Source organism: Varroa jacobsoni, unplaced genomic scaffold, assembly GCF_002532875.2.
Source record: "Varroa jacobsoni isolate VJ856 unplaced genomic scaffold, vjacob_1.0 scaffold_165, whole genome shotgun sequence".
In the NCBI taxonomy this organism is placed as follows: Eukaryota; Metazoa; Arthropoda; class Arachnida; order Mesostigmata; family Varroidae; genus Varroa; species Varroa jacobsoni.
The window spans coordinates 1-18,488 of record NW_019213067.1 but is presented as its reverse complement, the minus strand read 5'-3'; the positions used below and the strand labels follow the sequence as shown (position 1 = coordinate 18,488).

Genomic DNA, 18,488 nt, shown 5'->3' with positions numbered 1-18,488 from the left:
AGAGAGAGAGAGAGAGAGAGAGAGAGAGCGAGAAAAAGCGGCAACGTAAAAGAAAACGAAATCTGTTCCCGTCCTCTTCCCCGTGAGGACGGCGCGCCAGTCTCCACCACGGCGAATCGTTGATGACAATGAAACTGCCACCATCACTACAGTCGCTTTACGATGCTTATTTCCTGTGCTTAGCTTGCACTGGAGTCACTATGGCAAGTAGTGCGAGAGCTGCGCGACCAGAGGCCAAAGCGGCCGTTCGAGGACGGCCGTCGGGCCCTGCCGGTGATAAGAATAACATACGGCACCCCTTCCCACACCTCAATCTAGGAAGTTAGCCCTGTTCCATCGAACACCGGTCGCCGGCATACTCACTAGTGAGTTAAATATCAGGGGTTTGTTTTCGGCGTTACAAGTTCGATATATACCACATTTCCTTCCAGTTGGTAAAAGAGGTGGCACGGAAATCGCATCACATTGGGGCTGGAATGTACGTTGAGGTACTTCTTATGACAACGTTCAATCGCGTACACACAGACATTCTAGCCCATGAAACACATACGAAATTACGTACGACAAGACAGTGAGAAAAAGCAAAAGAAAATTGCATGGTGGAGGACGGTCCAGTAAGCCATGGGAAGCTGTCGATAGGTGGGAAAGCAAGCGATAGAAGATTGGAAACTGCGTAACACAGGGGGAGAGAGCAAGGCTGGGTGATACTGGACGTGTTCTGAGGCCAAGATGGGCTCATTAGCTGATATTAGATAATTCGATCCATATTGCCTCCATCCTTCCCGTCGTCGCCCTATGGTCCGCTTCTGCCGATGACAAGCGGCCAGCTGCTAGCTGCAATGCTCACGCTTTCGCGTTCCCATCCAATGACTTGACCTTCGCCTTTCGCCGCCTCTACTCCATCTTGATAACCAAAAGTATCCAGCAATGTAGGACCAAAGCAACGGCTAGCAACAAACCGCGGACAACCACCCCACGAAAGCTGACAAGCGAGCATGAAAGCATGCTTGGCGTTACAAAGCATGTGTGATGATACGGGGACACAGTAGCGGAATTTTGGGATAGAATCGAAGCACTGAGGAATAGACGAGAAGACGGAAGGCAACGCAATACCTGAGCTGAACGGGGGAATAGGCCAGGAGTACAGACCTGACGAGCGTATCCGATTGCAACTTGCAACCAAACCGAAGAGATGGCATCGTCATGCGTGCTAAGCGCGATTGACCCAGTGGACATCTCGCGAAGAAACTGGGAATAGTAATAGGAGTAGTAATAGTACCAACAGTAAGTAGTAGACATTGGTTCTGTTTACAGCCATAAGGCGATTTGGATGGCCCGATTGCTCAGCGAATAGCGTATACGACATGTCTAAGGCGAAGCACCTGTTGTCGCTGATGCGAGGCGTATGCATGTAATGAATATCAGAACTACCAACGCTTACTATAACACGTCAATACGGCAAAATGTATCAAATATGACCGCGCAACAGAAAACAAGATGAGCTAAAGCAAAATTTTTATAATCTAGATTCGACAAAAGCAGTGTAATTTCATGCTTGAATGGCTATAAAATGAAAAAAAGTGTCGTTCTAAAATGCTAGTGGATTTATATGGTCAATATGCGTTTCGGAGCAAGAGTATGCTACGTGAAGAACGTGTAATAATAATGTGAGCAACAACAAATGAACGAACAGAAGCTGAAGTGTCTCGTAACCATCATCGTTCTACTCAAACATCATACACGTTTTGGCTATTCGAAGCGAGAACGGTAAGTTTCGCGGCTATGTGTATTATGCGTTTTACATAGTATATTCAAATGACAGATAGAAGTTACTACTGTGTTCATAGATATCGCTCTGTATACCACATCAATGACACCCTGGCCGCGATTTATTGTGGATATATCAAAAACACAATAAAGCCACACCCGTTTTGAGAGGTTAATACCATCAATATTTAACACTGACAAGATTACCAGGCCTGTTGAAATTGAACCGACGGCAATAAGCACCTTTACGACAGAAATTGTTCCCTTTATCACTATTTTTTAGTCGGAAAAGTATTCAAAGTAAAAATAGGTGTTCTTCGTTATCAGTTTGTTTAAGGACAACATAATACGAAACACCGTCGTTTGACGGGCTCTTAATCTCATGTAGATTTACAGCATTTCAGGATGATTGGAGTAACGCCAATATAAACGATTGTCATAACTAGCCAGTTCAAACTCGCTCAGTAGTGAAAAGTATTTTTTACAAACCTTTCCAACGGTAGAAACAAGTCAGTTGCATGAGCTTGAGTCTAATGCATACTTTAGTAACGAATAATATTGACAGAACATTACGAAAAATTGGATGCAGCGCCACGGTTGCTGGTTTTGGTCGAATATTTTCTTCGGAAGAGTCGACTGAATTTTTCTATTTGGCGATGGAAACTACAAATCCAGAAAGGGCGGATCCAAGAACTACAGATCTTATTTTCCTTTCATATGCTTTGAAAAGGAACTGCACCCTAGCTCCAGTTGGAGAATCTATTCCCTGTCGTTAACGAGGATCTAGGATGTAGAAGTTCCTTAGCCTCGTTCATTTGTAATTTGCGTTACGTATTTGTAATTTTCGATCTTCCGGTTACTGTTACTTCATACAAGATGTCACATTTTATGTCCATGTGCCTTAATCTCATTATTACGTATTAAAACATGCCATATTTATCGGGTCAATGCGCGGGACGGCATGGTTCAGGTAGCTGGTGCGCATGTCTTTAAATGCGTTGCTGTGGTAAGTACTTCCAGCACTGGTAAATGGTTACTATGACATATGATAAGGGCAAGTCGTGCCGAAAACGCTATTCCGGGAGCTTGTACACAGAGGAATAACACTTAGAATTATAAAAACCTAAAATTACAATATAAGTAAACTTTGGTTCGTTACCTTCCTTGATCGTTTGGGGAAAATTGCAGCTTTCATCCTTCTTTGCTTTTGGGAGCCATATCGAAAACTTTTTTACGATTAAATTAATGAGAGAGCATTTTGTAATGCGTATCCTCCATTTCTTGAATACTGTTTTATCCCCTAGTAATTAATCAACTATTAAATTAATAGACTCATCCAGTTACAGTTTCACATTGAAGTGTACCTACTGTGGCGTATATGCGGCTCCCAAAAATCGAAGAGAAGCCTTGTTACATCTTTTAACTCTAAAGGTGATGCTCGAAAGCAGAGGAAGATTTTTGGCGTGTAGGAACAATATCGGTTCTCTCTAACTCGCAGTCAAGGAATCGAAAGCTGTTGCCTTCATTTTGACACCGTCATCATCGACGAACGCTTTCACAAGCAGAACATTTTCCGGCCTTCGTAAAGGACTTGATCGCCGGACGCTTCACAACGGAGCCAAATACAGCGTCGATTTGCTGTCCACACAGTATCGTGTGCTGAGGGGGGTACAAGAGACGGAGAAAAAGATTGATATATAGTGTATTTGGAAGAAAATTGGAAACAGGAGAAACAACGGGCAATGTGCAAGACAGGGACTTAGCTATGTTCCGAAAACGATTGGTCGAGTCGTGAAGAAGAAAACTCCGTTCATATGTGTCCTGCACATATTTCCGCTGTAAATGTATACACGTGCGTTGTATGTGTGTACTCGTATCTGTATGACAGGTACAAAACACGGTGAAAAGACTGCGGAAAGGCTTTTTGGTATATCGAAATTTTGCTCTCTTTACCTTTGAAGAACGATAGCATTAGTAAAGGTTTGCGAAATTTATCGAAACAAGAAGAGAAGTTCTGTCTAGGAAGGCAGTGGCCTGGATGTTGCTCTATGACGAAAAGAAATTATCTAGCGAAATAGGACTACAAAACCGAAGAATCCAGAGACGAACAAAAGTCAAATAACAGGAAAAACCGAACAACACTAACGCTTCTATGTTAAAAGTCTAACGGACGGAGAGAAGGCGAGGGAGAAAAACTGAACAGAAAGGCAGCGACAGCAGCCAATGACAAAAAAAAAAGTTTAATATCGTAATGAAATGTGTTTGAAGTTATGTCTTGTTCATCTGAAGTTATTTTTGTTAAACCTCCAAGCAAGCGGACAAGCAACTTCATATGAAACAATAAGTTAGTTAGCTTAAAGCTCAATATTACATTCCTGTTTACTATCTCTCGCCCACCATCATTGGATCTGAGGTGTTTAGGCTATGAAAAAGGACAAAAGTCGGCTCCTTGTCAATACAACAGAATAAATGCAAAGAAAGCAGAGAAGCAAGTACCATGGATGTGGAGACACAGCCGAGCCTCGTCGTCCGAAAAATGCCACATGTTCCAGTCAGACTCGATCGGATCCAGGCCTTGCAAAAAGGCGACTTATTGGTTCCGTAACCTTACAAGAAGGAAGTCGCTTACCTTTTAGAGTTGTAATGGCATCGTACACCTGTATGGCTGCGACATGGCCAACGGCCTTGTATACACTAAATAGTCTTGACTAGAAAATTATTAGCTGAAAATTATTTCTTGACATATTATAGAATATTATTAACATTAAGTCAAAATCTATGATTAATCACCAATTAATAATTAAGTCCATTATATAATATAGTAATTTAAATAATTAAATAATAATAGTATTAACCTCTAATAGTCATTAGAAATATATTACTCTACAGCATCAAAAGTTGTGAATACATTCTAAGAGTAAAACTTTAAAAGCTAATTCGCTTTTTCTTCAACTGACCACTATATCGTACCACACAACCTATACGACTGTAGCTACAAAAATACTAGGTAATAAGCAGCTCTTCTCGCTGTTAAATTCTAGCTACATTAACCCAATCATACTGATAACAAATTTGCTGAAGAGACAGGAGATTTCTTATAATAGCTCTGACTTTTCGTTTTAGATGCTTTTGAGCCTTTTTAGGTAGAAATAAAGACAGGTATATCTTCGATTGGTTGTCATGGTTATTGGCACAAAGGAACCCTAGGAAGTCCATGAATCCACATGGAAGAGACCGTAGTTCCAGATAAAGCTTAGATCATTAGACAGTTAAACGTTTCGCCTTCTAAAGTTACAAAATCTTAATGTATGATTCACTTTTGATCGGATACTTCTTTAGAAAGCAAGTAAAAGTAGCCATGTTTCTACACCAATACCGGAACAAAACGAAATTCGATTAAGAAGAACCTCCCATCTGATAGTGATGCCACGAGCAACGTTAATGGGCTACGCCACTAGCAATAACATAGTAGCTGTTGGCAATGACTGTCCTGCGATACCTTTTAGCTACACAGAATAGATACCCTGCACTAGAGACGCAAGTAAGGAGTGCAGCAATGGAAACTCGAAATTTCCCCCGGGGCTCTATCGACAAGCCACGTCCCAGGACATTCATATGTGCTGTATGCCTGCCTTAAAGCCTCACGAGGGGATTGGAAAGTACCAGACGATGGGTTGACGCACAGGAAAGGATGAAGCGAATATGGTTTTTATTATGTGCTTTCTCACTTATCTCCAACCCTTCGAATTTATACTGTATGCCTTTTACAGAGCAGCGTGCACAAAACGATGACTTATTTCAATGGACAGGATACCTGATCAAAGACCAAAAGCTTGTTGCGTAGGGCTATCGAACGAGTCGAAGTACAAAGCAAAACCTAGTTAGTTCAAATAACGCAGACTCGATTTGAGACCGACACGACTTGTCATCTCTACAGCGGCTAATGCAAACGTTATCAGACAGTGTAATTTCGCTCAGGAAGACGACATTATACGGTTGTACCTACAGAAGTACAACACAGAACTGGGCCTATCGCTAGTAACTAGGTTTATAGTAAAATTATATTGACACACGAACCCTAACCTTGTGAAGTTCGCTCGTTCAAGCGTGTCCTCTGCACATATATGATCTATATACACGCATGGAAAGCTTGTAACTTAAAACGGAGTTTGCAAGGACATTTCGAGACGAGTATCCTTGCTTGCAGTGGACAGTAGTACCTACGTCATGAAGCGAACCAGTTGTAAGTATATTACGGAAAGCAAATTTAATGACATTCATGCTCAATAGCCTTAGCTGCAAAAATTCGAGAAGAGTGAATTGTCTTATTATTTTGTCAACTCCTTGCGCATATTTTGGGTATCAGGATTTGACCTAACGAGATGATAGCACACAGTTTAGAAGCTCTAGAGAAATAAAGATTCAGTGTGATTATAATACCGTGCGGCAATATTTTATTAATTAAATAGCGACACGATCAATCGAGTGGAACTAGAGACGCTATTTACAATGGTGCCAATGTCCATTGCGCCGCTTATTTAGATATTAAATGTTCTGTTTTCTCTAGTAATTTCTGGGATGGAACAGGCCATCGCGACGCATCTAAAAACCGCCGAGTTAAGGGTCTTCTTAGCCTTTTCGATTAGATTTCCAGGTTTTGGTCCAGGCCCAATGTTTTCTATTGCATGGGACGTCCTAATGCGGTTTAACTCAATTTGACACATTGTTGAAAGTGTCTATGAAGCAACAAAGTTACATATGTAGGTAAATGGAGTTGATATCAAGATATTCGTCATATGTGTATTGGTAGAAGGGACTCTCACGGCGTCAAGTGGTTCTTTACAGTAAGCTGCATGCATCTTTTGCAGAAACTTCGAAATTTCCCCCTTGCGAAAGCTTTTAGCGAAAATAGCACTCCTGGACCACTAATACCGTAGGTTTTTATTTATAGTTGTGTCAAAATATCAAGATAAAAAAACGTTAACTCTTTTAAAATACTATGCCTTCGATAGAATTCGATAAAGATGTTAAACGTCATAGATGATAATTTTAAATTCAACTAGTTTCAAAGTTTTTCATCCTGTTTTCACTGACAAGATCTAATCCAAAGGCTGCAGTAGGTTAAAGTAACGAATGTGCACCGCCGTATTCGATACGTGGGCCTCTGGACAATGAAAAATAGAATCCATTATAACAGCGTTACTTCAGCGAATGATTAGGTCTTGTGCCGTCGACGTGTTTATCTATTTCGCACACCCAAAAGGTGAATTGGTCGGAATAAATTGCAAACGCAATTCTTGGAACTGCATTTTACATGCTGGGTCTTGCTGTACGATAAAAAATAATATTAAGTAAAAAAAAAATCATATACATAGGTACGTAGGTATTTTTCCTTCTCTCGATTTAGCCTTAGCTATATTACTCATGCAATCGTTCTCATGTAAAAGCGAAAATATGAGATAGAGATATTCGTGCTCTTGCGCTTTTGTTTTTCATGTACACATAACGTCCAAATCGGCAAAGTTTTCACTCGCGTCAGCGGGTTTTGAGACCACACAGCAGCTCGTAGCCTCAACAGCGTGCGTGATCGTCATCGATAGCGAGTTCTCCCATCTACCTGATATCCAATATACCGTACAGATCTTCTACTATTGATAAAAGAGATTGATCTGCAGGTATTGTAAGCTTCTACGGTGCTTCAGTGTTTGCAAATATAAGCAGTATACGCGTGCGATACGCATAGCGTTTTAGTATGCAAATATCTCTAGATAGATGCACAACCGTTGTGATAAGCGTTCGTCTGCGCACTTCCATATCATTTATGAGTATCCAATAAATAGCGATCTGATAAATATAAGAGAATGTTTTCGACTTTGCAGGCAATCTCTGTCTGATATCTATCTGTAGGAGACAGTGCTGGGGTCGCGGTTGGTCAACAAATTCGTTTCATCACTCTAACTCTCCTTGCTCTGCTATTCATGTAAAGGACAGAGGTTGAGAACACACGTGACGTAAATCAGATAAATTGTATGACTATAATTGCGGTTACGCATTTTCATGCAAAAGCTTCCCATGTTAGCACTTATGTAATTGTTAAATACCATTACCTTTCAACTAAGAACCTGTCGCAAAAACAATCCGAAGGAACGACGACAACGAGCGTATATAAGCGTTTTGAAGTAACTCAGAATCAGGATTTTTGTGAGGTCCATAAGTGTTTTTCGCAACTTTTTTTTAGAATACTTTACTTGAATATTCGGAGCATTGGAAAATGTTGCTCAATGTTGTTTAATTGTTTAAATGTCCAGTTTAAGGGAGAAGCTATCCGATCTTTATATACCAGCAGGGTGAGAAATTTTCAGTGATGTTATCGTAACGGTATACGTAGGAAAAAACATTACTCTTTACCTTCGCATTTGCATCTATAGATACTGGCGTGATAAATATACATATAAATGATATGGAAAGAAACATAGCACTAGTCTCTTTGGCCAATTGAAGAACGCAAATGCCTCACATTTACATTAGCTCCTCTGTACTTGAAGCATTTTGAAACTGTGACAATTTCATTGCTGTATAGTATCGCACGTTGAACTAGGCGATGTTCAGTAAATGTTCACCTCTTACGTGCTTTTCACACTTCTGTGCAATTCTTGAAATTGTTTTGCTGTCCATATAATTGCTAGCCTAATGAGGCGCCGAGTACTTGAATCGGCTTATTGAAGCTCATTATCGGAGGCGAACAGCAGCGAATTTGTGCTTGTTATTCTTTACACTTAGCTTCAAAATCTTCAAAAAGTAATTTTATAGCTCTGTGCACAAACACAATTTATAAAATCGAGATGGTCTTATAGAAACTGAAGTACATTTACAGAGATGACTGTAAGACAATAATGTTAAGAGACATTTTAGCCTTAGAAAAGAACTTTTAGAGGTGAATGAAACTCAAATAAACGCTCTAGGAACAGTACCAGAGAAGAGCATGACTTCTACACTGCTTATTATTCTACTTTTGGTCATGCAAACCACGATATAAAGATAGAGACTTTCACTTATAAGCTAGGTTTAGAACGCCATTCAAACGAAGAACCTGAGGATTGTCCGCTGCGCATGACCCCTTTCAATTAAGTGAGACTATGAGAGAAGAGCAGAAAAATGCTGACGCGGGTCGCGGTGAAAGCAACGTCTACTGCTGATACTGTTGTATTGCTACAGCCGCTCTTCTAGTCAGTCATAAATGACCCCATAACACGATGCTAATTGGATCAGTACGTTCAAAATTACATCCAGACTGACATGGTAATAGCAGAGGCCCAGCAATCATTTATTATTTAGGGCAAGTTAAAGTCGATAAAGTAATGTTAGTGCTTTCGTATCGTCTACTGCATCTTAAACAACTAACCGCAACGGGTTCTGCCATCCAAATTGAAGAATGGTAACTATTAGTAAAAGTGAACAGCTAGAATTAGAAACATTGACTTGAGACGACAAGAAAGACAGGTGGGGCAAGAAGGCCGAGAGGAGGTGCAGTAATTCGTACCGTTCGTTTCAGACCTGCACGATGTAGTTATATTATCGGTGTTTTGACTGTTTATTGCTCAGGGAATGGGCGTGAAAACAACAAGGGGTTGAAAAGGAAACGTGAGTAAAAAACAAAAGACCGAAGATGGCCTCTTGGTCGGTTGGCCGGCCGGCTGGTCAACCGACATTTACGAGCTGACTTTGTACTTTGGTTGATAGCTCCAGACTGAACTTGCTGTTACAACTCCTGCCGCCTTCTCGGAGCCCTCCTTGCATCTCGTCTAGTAACAAATTTATTTCTTCCATTATCAAATAATAGAGAAAGGCTGGGCTTCAGCAAATACAGCATATAAACGGCATACCAAGACTGAAGGTTCTTATCAGTCCTCATATTCCAGCGCTCTCATAGTTCACATGAACCGCAGACTTATTGCGGCGCTCGGATGGACAGCTAAGTAAAAGCACACCTTGTTTCATCCCCAGTTTAAACTGCCGTAATTTATTAAGTTATGGTTCTTTAATTAACCTCTATATGCGATCCTGTTTAATATAGCGCTGCGCAATATTTAATACACGTGTTTCTGTTTTTACTCATGTAATAAAATGGAATGTGTTAATAATCTTTTTAATAACCTTTTTTACCTAATTTGAAAATAAATTATAGGTAAAATAGAACGTATTGGACCACGTCAACCATTTTCAATTATTCTAAGCAGAATAAAATAACCAAAATGTATTGTAACGTGATTTTTTGGATATGGTAACATTATTTATTTGGTGCTAGGGGCTTAAGAAAACGGATGTCAACTGCATAATTATTTTTCATCATTATAGTCATATAGGTTCTATGCATCTACGAAAAAAGGTACCAGGCAAATTTCATAAATCCTCAAATAATAAAGGTGGACTCGTATGATTTGTTTTTAACGTGAAAAATAATACCTTTTGTTATTGTCAGGTACCTTCTTTTGTTAAAACTGTATATGAATCTATCGGGAAATAAAAAATTGCTTTAGATAGAGTTTTTTTTAAGGATTCCAGATTCCAGCATATCATATACATCACATCTCAGAGCTTTGGGCTCATAGGTTGAGTAGTAATTAGTTGAAGTACCAAGAATCTTGGATTCGTGTAACTGTTTCGCCCAAAAGGAGGAAATATGAATTGAGTTTTCATAAAAAGCGCAAAATGTCAAAGTCTGAGTCGCATTGTAAAACTTTTAACTAGTGATGTCCCAACTTCATTAACAAAAATATAGGTACATTTTTCTACTAAACGAGGAAACTCTTTTATTAAAAAGATGAAAAAGGTACCAGAAGCCTCATATTTATGTACAACAATGGTCTTCAGTTGCGAAATACTGAACTAGATTTTTATGAGACATTTCACATAGAGTCAAAGAGTTGACGCTCGGTTGCTTATTCTTCCCTCAAGCTCGTCACTTGAGCACTACGCTGCGCATGCAATGATTCTTAACTTACGCAGTGCAAAGTTGATGTTGAAAAAATAAACTTAGAATCTTATCCGAAACAAGTTCTGGTGGTACTTTTGTGACACGTGACTAATGAGAAGGTAACCTGATTTTATGCCAAAAGATTCAGAAATATTTCTCATGAAGCCTAACGGAAATCAAGGAGCAGATGCACTTTTTCGACACTTTTTTTACAACCGAGTGTTTGCAAAGCATACTACTGTAACAATTGTTTAAGTGGACAAGTTTCTATCCAAATGATAGGCGCAACATCGGATTTCCCAAATAAATTTAGTCTTTGTTCAATTATGGAATTCAATATAGCGTACTCTTTCAAGATACGGTCAATATATTTTCCAAAAATTTGTTCATATTTCTAGATCACTTGCCCGTTTTTTCGATCGCTGGAAGCTAACGAGTGAAGAATCACAAAGTAACGGACAAATAATGGAAACACAAAATAATTGATGCGGGGCACATGACAGTTTTTGTTTATAGCAGGATAACTAAACAATTAAGTAAATTAACGAAAATACAGGAAACAGTATGATAGAATTGCTAAAATAGACTGATGGGATGATATAGCGAAATAAATATATGACTCCATTTCGGCTGTGAGTTCGCTAGCTTAACAGAGTGAAGCTCGAGGAAGAACGAGAACAAGTGCAACGGGATTACAAAGGTAAAGCAACAAAGTAATTGCAACGAATTTGCGTTGACAAGTCGAGATCAGCCGAACCATTCTGAAATAGCCTTAGATGAGATTCGAAAAACTACCATGAACGCTTTCAATCTATTTCGGCACAATCGCATCAAGATGGGAGCATTTAGGAATTCGATGCAGGAACCGAGTATACAAGAACACCGGGATAATGTCGAAGAGCTAGAAACAGTACCGCCTGAATATTTGGAAAGGACCGCATACAGTTTTGAAGCGTTCAGAAAAAGCCTACAAATCAGATAACCATTCAGAAACAGTTATACAATGATAACAGCCGCATCGTGTATACCATAGCGGAGCCAGCGCAAGCTGCGGTTGAGCCCTCGTTCGTAGGTGTAATAATGAAGACATGGTTCTGCCCTTAGTAAGTCACACGGTAGCTTTTTTCGGTACAACTTTCTGTCTTAACACAGCTTATGTAGTATGTGTGTCTAGTTTTAGCGGCGAAAATAGGGATATCTGTGAAATAATAGGATCATTTCTATAATCATTAAACTTTATTTAACTGGGAGAAAAGTTCCGCACTTTCTCATGACAGTTATGCCGGTTATAGCACTGCGTATTACATCATCTAAATAATCTTATTTATATGTAGTCTTCACTTGAACTTTACGAAAGACGCTAGTGAGTTCACCAAAAATGGCAAATTGCAATGTCTAGCTCCATGCAAACCTAAACGTGCCTTCCATGCTTTATGCAGGAAGGACCATCGGGGCATCTTCGTAACATCTGTGAATCCTACCTGCAGAACAAAAATAACGATTCCAATATTATCTGAAGCCTATGAATGATATTTTTACGCATATGATTGTATTATTCCTCCCACTTGTCTAATTTGCTATTAATTAATATATATATATATATATAAATCCTTGACAGCGTGACGTAGTTTCCGTGATAAACTTTACGGATGTAAATACATCTGCTCCTAAAGATAATATTATTCGTAATCGTTGCTTTATATCGATTGTAGCACTGCCGTAATGTATCGAAAACAATTACATAAATATTAATTCGTACAAAATTGACTCCATAATGGAATCGATTTATATCCGCTCATGTAATCCAATTTTAGCATTTTCAACATTATCGACGCGCGTCTGTATCAGAACACTGTCAACATCATATCGCACACTTCGGAGTATTGTGACGTTCCTGTCGAAGCTGACGATACATTATGTAGACGTCCATTGAGGAGATCCGTTTTTGCTACAGCTTACCTTCAAAGTGAATTTGTATAGATAATAATTTGCGGCGAAAAAAAATATAAAAATAAATGAGCCCCAGCGGTATTGTGCTTCAAATGGTCTAATTTAACGATGACATTTTTCAATATACAGCTACATATGAATATAAGGTGACAAATTCGACTTTTGCAGCAGTTAAGGTCACCTAAGTTCACAAGTCCCATTCATAAGGATTTTTATGAAACCAGTCTCCTTCTACTCTTATCTACGGCTATCTAGTCGGAGGACAAGCATGGCTACATCAAACTCTTTTTTAAGAGTAACACTGTTACCGACATTAACTCGCTGCGCAGATGTAATTCACCGTAATGCTAATAACGCTAGAAGGGGCATCAAGGAATATTTTCTCTGTGCACTTACAAAAAATATATGTTAATAGAAAAACTATAGTTTTTTAGTACATATAGAGGTCATATATTCTGTAGAAACGATACTGCAATATACAATAGTGGGCTAGGTATAGCTTTGTAATAGAGCCATTATGGTTAGGTATTATCGGACGCAGCCAAAATTGCGAACATCATAATGAAGTCCGTTGCGACTAGATCACAACGTTACAACCGTAAACGCAAGCACTATTGCTTAGATGCCACAAGCCAGGAATCCAGCCGGTTTTCAAGCATTAACCTTAAACAAAAACCGCTAATACGTGGGTTGATCGAAGTAGAGGGAAAAGCCCAAAGAAGAGTTGCATGATCTTAAAAAGTACTCATGCTATGTTAACTCAGTTAAATATAAGCAGAAATGTGGGTTTTACTTAAATCGATATTCAAGCATGTACGATTCACACGCACATTTACTTCAATAGGCAAAAGTGCAGTTGTTTAATTAGTATCCAAAAACTTGTATTAACTCTGTCGCCCACTTTGCAAATTTTGTCATTATGGCTTAAGAAGTCTTAATTAGATATGTGAGGCGCATCATTGTTTCCAGAAGCCCTGGTGTCATAATCAATTTCTAGAATTTTCTACCGTTTCGACCGAAAAATGTATACTACAGACGTAATATCTTGCAGCCTTGTTTACTCTATAACAAAGGCGATAGGAAGGAACGATAAAAATTCCTCAATATTACTTTGTATCTTCACATTTGTTTTTCTCAGATGTATTTCCCAGGTAAGGATTCAAGCTCTGACAATAATTCATAACCAAAAACTCTGCACTTTATATCGTGAGAAACAAGAACGAAAATTAAAATATTTACCACGATGTAAATCAATCATGCCGTTGTTCAAACGTTATGTCACAACGTCGCCGACTTGCGCGTTATCAGGTTATCCGTTCTTAATTAATAATGTGCTTACAGAAAGGCTGCTTCGATGGATACGTAATGTACTTCATTCTCCACAGCTGGGAGCTTATGTCCCACGTATCCATGGATTTATTGGCCTCAACGTCAATGGCTTCTGTGGTATTTATTCCTGTGCTTAGCTCAGTTGAGTTTCGAAATCTTTGCAGACGAAGGTGACCCTGGAGCACTGCCGCTTCCACAGTTAGTGCTATTATTGCTGATACTTCTGACACCTGGCGAAGTACTTCGTGAGAGCGCTCCAGCACCTGAGGTCTCGTTGATCTTGGGAACATCGCGCTCAGCTTCGGGTTTTTGATTCGTCCGAGGAGAAATGCCTTGCTCCTCCTCCCACTCTGAGAGAACATCATCCAGTTGATAACGCTCCCTGTGAGTAGCGTAAAAATGCTTCACGTGAGCTTCGGTTTTATTTCCAACTACTTCAGCGATAGCTTTGAAATCAGTACCATATTTTCGAACGCCTTGAACAGCCAAAAGAAGTTCTTCATTTGTCCAACGCGCACTTGTTTTGCCACTTCCAGTCTCTGGAGGACGCAATTCATCTATACCTTTAGAAGTTTCCTCGCGCAACTTCGAAATATCCGCTTTGTTTAGCTGAACCTGCATCAGTAAAATCAAATAGCACATGACCAAAAGGTTCTTCAGTAACACTTATTAAAATACCATTACGCGCAAGTATTATTCATCTAGTTGAGGTTACTATCAATACTATTCTACAGTAATGCATAAATTTTTCATAAATTTCAAACAGTAAACCTCACAAACCTGCCGCTTCAAAGAACATAGCTCAGAATCGAGCCCTTTGAGAATGGCATCTCCTTGGCCGGGAGGTCCCGCTGCGATTGCCATAAGGTCTTGGTAGTTTAAATGCATGCCTTTTGGCGGTTTTTTTTGCTTTTTGAGGTCTGCGCCAGTCACCCCATTTAAAGCACCTCCGAGTCCAACGATGTGCTTCGACAAGCCGCCGGTTTTTGGCAACATGCCAGTCTTCTTCCAATGCTGATTGCAGCCAGCACATAGGCTTCCCTTCGGCGAAGCCACCAATCCACCCTGTTATCATCCCAAGATAATTTGAATCGCTTTAAAATTAAAACAAGACGTCGAATATAGTGAAAAATAGTCTTGACAAAAAATACACTATAATATAGAACAAAATGTAGTTTTGCTTCAACTAGCTGCCAGAACAAGGTAGCACCTTTTAGTCTGTATAAGTGCCGCACCTTTATGGATATATTTGTTATAACATAACATATAATACGATAACATAATATTATAATTACCTGCGGCCCACCGCTTTGCCCGCAGTGGCTACACGCGGGATCCTTTTCATCTGAATCGGACTCGTTTTCAGTTGCGTTACCGCTTCCTGTAAAATCAGGATTACAATCGTTACTGTTTTATTATCTTCTTCAATATTCTATCTAATTATTTCAGATACCCTAGTTCAAGTAGGCACGTACGTGCTACAAAAACGGTAAATTTAGATTGACAAATGGCAGTCAAACTGAACAAATAGCCAAATTGATCTTCGTTTTACATTAAAGTACTTGAACAATGTTTTTTTAAGCTAGCAATACGTGAAACCATCTGGTATTTCAAAGCTGATTGAATAACAAATTCATAAATGTGTACCTTCACATATATGTTATTATTACAATAACTCTTCTGTTTTAAATAAATCAACATTTAGTAACTATCGCCGTTTATGTGCCATAAAAAAAATGCATCAGTTCAAGCTGAAAATAATAGAAGGGTTTTTAAGAGTTTTGATGTAAACATAATTTCGCTCAAGTGTATCGCCAGAGTTCCATTTGTGCTTTTTCGTTAAGCTAAATCTATACATGAAAAATCATAGAAATCGCCAGCCTTTTTTGATATGGTTGGCGTATATATGCAGCCTTAATCTATTTGAGGCAAGGGGATAAGATCAGGCAAGAAAGAAGCGTTGTATTTCTGGATTTTCTCATACCTCCATCGTCAGCTTCGTCATGTCGAAGCCTTCTTGCCTGGCGGTCCATAAGTGATACTCGATTTTTAGCTTTTTTCCAAGAATAGTAGTACTTAACAAGTGAAGGAATAGTCTTGTCAGGCAACATCTGACGAATTTTTGCGAAGTTCTTGCCGTGGAATTGGAACGCTTGTTCAAACAGCACCTGAGGACGAATGCGAAAATGAAAACATTAACATTAAAATCAAAGCACTCAAAATGCAGACTTTGTCCTTAACTGGACGCTAAATATATTAACGGGTCTATTTCCAAATACACAGTGCGGCCTTACAGTGAAGCGGACAGAAAAGGTGCTTACACAAGATCACATTGATTTATTAATATATTTAGGTTTCTATACAAACCTTATCTTCCACGGTCCACTCATCCGGCAGCGGCGTGAAGTTCGGCAAATCGTGGATTGCCTTCTCCACATCATAACCGTGCCAGTATAACATACCCAACGCCTGTTCTCCGTTGTAGCTACAATCATATCACAAATCGTTTCAATGTTACTAAAAAAAAATATGCGCACGCCCTTTTTTTTTTATCAACAGGTTGAGTCAGAAAGCAAATGTGTATTTTAGAATAAACTTACCCATACTTCTCCTTGGCCAAAGTGATATAAGTTTCTAGAGAACTGTCTGAAATATGCGCTTCGGGTTTCCATACTAAGAGGGCCTTATCGGGCACTCCGGCTGGACAGGGTGTACCTGAAGAAATAAGCTCTGGGCAGGTGGCCTGATATGCACTGCCAATGTGAATCACATTCTCTGGAATAACAAAAATGCGCATAATATTGTTACTTAATCACTGAGATCGCTCCGAATCAGGCTAGCAAGCATATTCTGAAGTGTAATATTATGTGAAATGTACTATATAAATTTAATTTACTACTTAATTAACATCCATCGAAAATAATTGTATTTTACCAATTAATTTATGTTTCTAGAATTAGTTCGATAACGTCTATGTATTAAATAATACGTGTCACATATTATAATTTCGGGTCGTTAATGGTTAGATTGAATCAAGTAAAAAAAGTGTTTTAAGTTTAACTCACCAGAGTTGGTAGACACAGTAAAGATTCAAAAACACTCCAGAGCACATTCATAAGTACTACTTAGTAATGACTGCATGGTCCGCCTTTTTCATTCGTACTTGGACAATTTACTTGAACCAATCATATATTTTACAATGTTTTACAGCAACAACGTATGGTAAAATTTCATTTAATCTTCTGTTGATTTTAATTTACCTATAGGTGTCCCACAAAGCTGATTCGCATCTTCAAGAGGCCACTAGGACAACTATAGTAAGCTGTCTTACATTAATATATCTTATCCTAAATAATAATAATACTTACCGCGTTCACGGTCATCATCCGACGAGTCACCGTGATGCCCGTTGGCGGCGAGCACCATCCTGCGACCGGCGTTGCTATCCGTTGTGCTCGGACGGCCCGTAGCGGCTGGATGGCCGCTACTGCACTGCCTGTGTTAGCTACGACTCCAGCTAGTAAAGACAGCGACAAGCGAAAACTCACAAACAGCAGCTTTTGCAAGAAAAGTTTTTACTGTCTGCAAACGGTTGTGTCCATTACGACTTGAAAAAAGATTGTACTCAAAACGTAACAGTGCCCCCACTAGCTCACAACATTCCTCCGATAACGCAAAAGAGTACACACGAAGGCTACAGTATTGCAGCAAGTCACAACGATTAGAAGCTTTGGAATATTTAATAACATAAGACCCAAGCGAAACTTCGGCAAGAATCCAACATTTACCAACAATCCACTTTTCAACTTCCAAAAACCACACAACTTCCACTACCTGGTTCTGAAGTACAACACTGTATTAATGTTAGTGGTAGCCGAGAAGTAGATGAAGTGATTCTTAAACAGCACGCTAATCTAGATCGGCGCCAATTGCTTATGTATATATTTTTTTATTTGGTGACTTCATATTATAATTTTCCATTGCTCGTGTATTTGTTCGAAATTAGGGGTAGTTTCTGCATAATTTGTCACAGTTTATAAAGATGAAAAATAAGAATGTTCAAATACGCGGAGTAATATGCTTGAGGTATAAAATCACGGAGCAGCGTCCTTCCAAGTCTTACCTTTATTTAAACGATTTTAGTGATCTAATAAAACAATGAGGATAATCGTCGATTCGAATCTGCTAAGCAAAGTCGACAACGGCATTCATATGTGGTTTAGGTCATAATTATAGAATGTTTGCGTAAAGCACTGAGGAGTACGGTGCTCCGTAACGCTGATGTCGCATCACAACTCGCATGAAAACAACCGATTGCCGCGCACTGATCACATGCGAACACTTGGGCGCTCCAATATTCTACTTCAAACGCGCGAAAACCATAGAGTGGCGGTTTGTATATTTAATGCGATTTTGAAACAAGTTTTACATTATTAAATTTCAGTAACCGAGAACACACTTTTAGTAT

The 18,488-nt window shown here is 39.2% G+C and overlaps 1 protein-coding gene and 1 long non-coding RNA gene across 4 annotated transcripts in view; one reads left to right on the top strand and one right to left on the bottom strand.

Annotated features, from left to right (window-relative positions):
- Positions 1–11,840, top strand: part of LOC147753853 (uncharacterized) — a 49,969-nt gene extending 38,129 nt beyond the window's left edge. The window contains exons 3-4 of the long non-coding RNA XR_015315049.1: positions 7,291–7,442; positions 7,647–11,840. This is a non-coding gene — a long non-coding RNA (uncharacterized LOC147753853). The remainder of the gene's footprint in view (positions 1–7,290; positions 7,443–7,646) is intronic.
- Positions 11,841–11,958: 118 nt separating this feature from the next.
- Positions 11,959–17,906, bottom strand: LOC111270714 (REST corepressor 2). Of its 3 annotated transcripts, none has more exons than XR_002686435.2 (9): positions 17,389–17,905; positions 16,621–16,795; positions 16,388–16,505; positions 16,005–16,188; positions 15,316–15,401; positions 14,801–15,085; positions 14,584–14,635; positions 13,931–14,402; positions 11,959–12,700 (listed from the first exon to the last, which is right to left on the bottom strand). XR_002686435.2 is itself a non-coding variant. In XM_022851094.2 (7 exons), exons 1-7 carry the CDS (start codon positions 17,444–17,446, stop codon positions 14,159–14,161), a joined length of 1,383 nt encoding a protein of 460 aa, XP_022706829.1. In that variant the 5' UTR covers positions 17,447–17,906; the 3' UTR covers positions 14,021–14,158. The 3 variants fall into 3 exon arrangements, 1 of the variants encoding a protein (XP_022706829.1); XR_002686436.2 differs by having other exon boundaries at positions 11,959–12,222; XM_022851094.2 differs by lacking the exon at positions 11,959–12,700 and having other exon boundaries at positions 14,021–14,635; positions 17,389–17,906.
- Positions 17,907–18,488: the final 582 nt, after the last annotated feature.

Coding starts and splice junctions, on each gene's coding strand:
- LOC111270714 (XM_022851094.2), bottom strand. CDS start 17,446: ATGGTGCTCGCCGCCAACGGGCATCACGGTGACTCGTCGGATGATGAC. Junction 16,796..17,388: donor GGATGATGACCGTGAACGCG/GTAAGTATTATT, acceptor TTGTTATTCCAG/AGAATGTGATTCACATTGGC. Junction 15,402..16,004: donor TGACGAAGCTGACGATGGAG/GTATGAGAAAAT, acceptor CTGATTTTACAG/GAAGCGGTAACGCAACTGAA.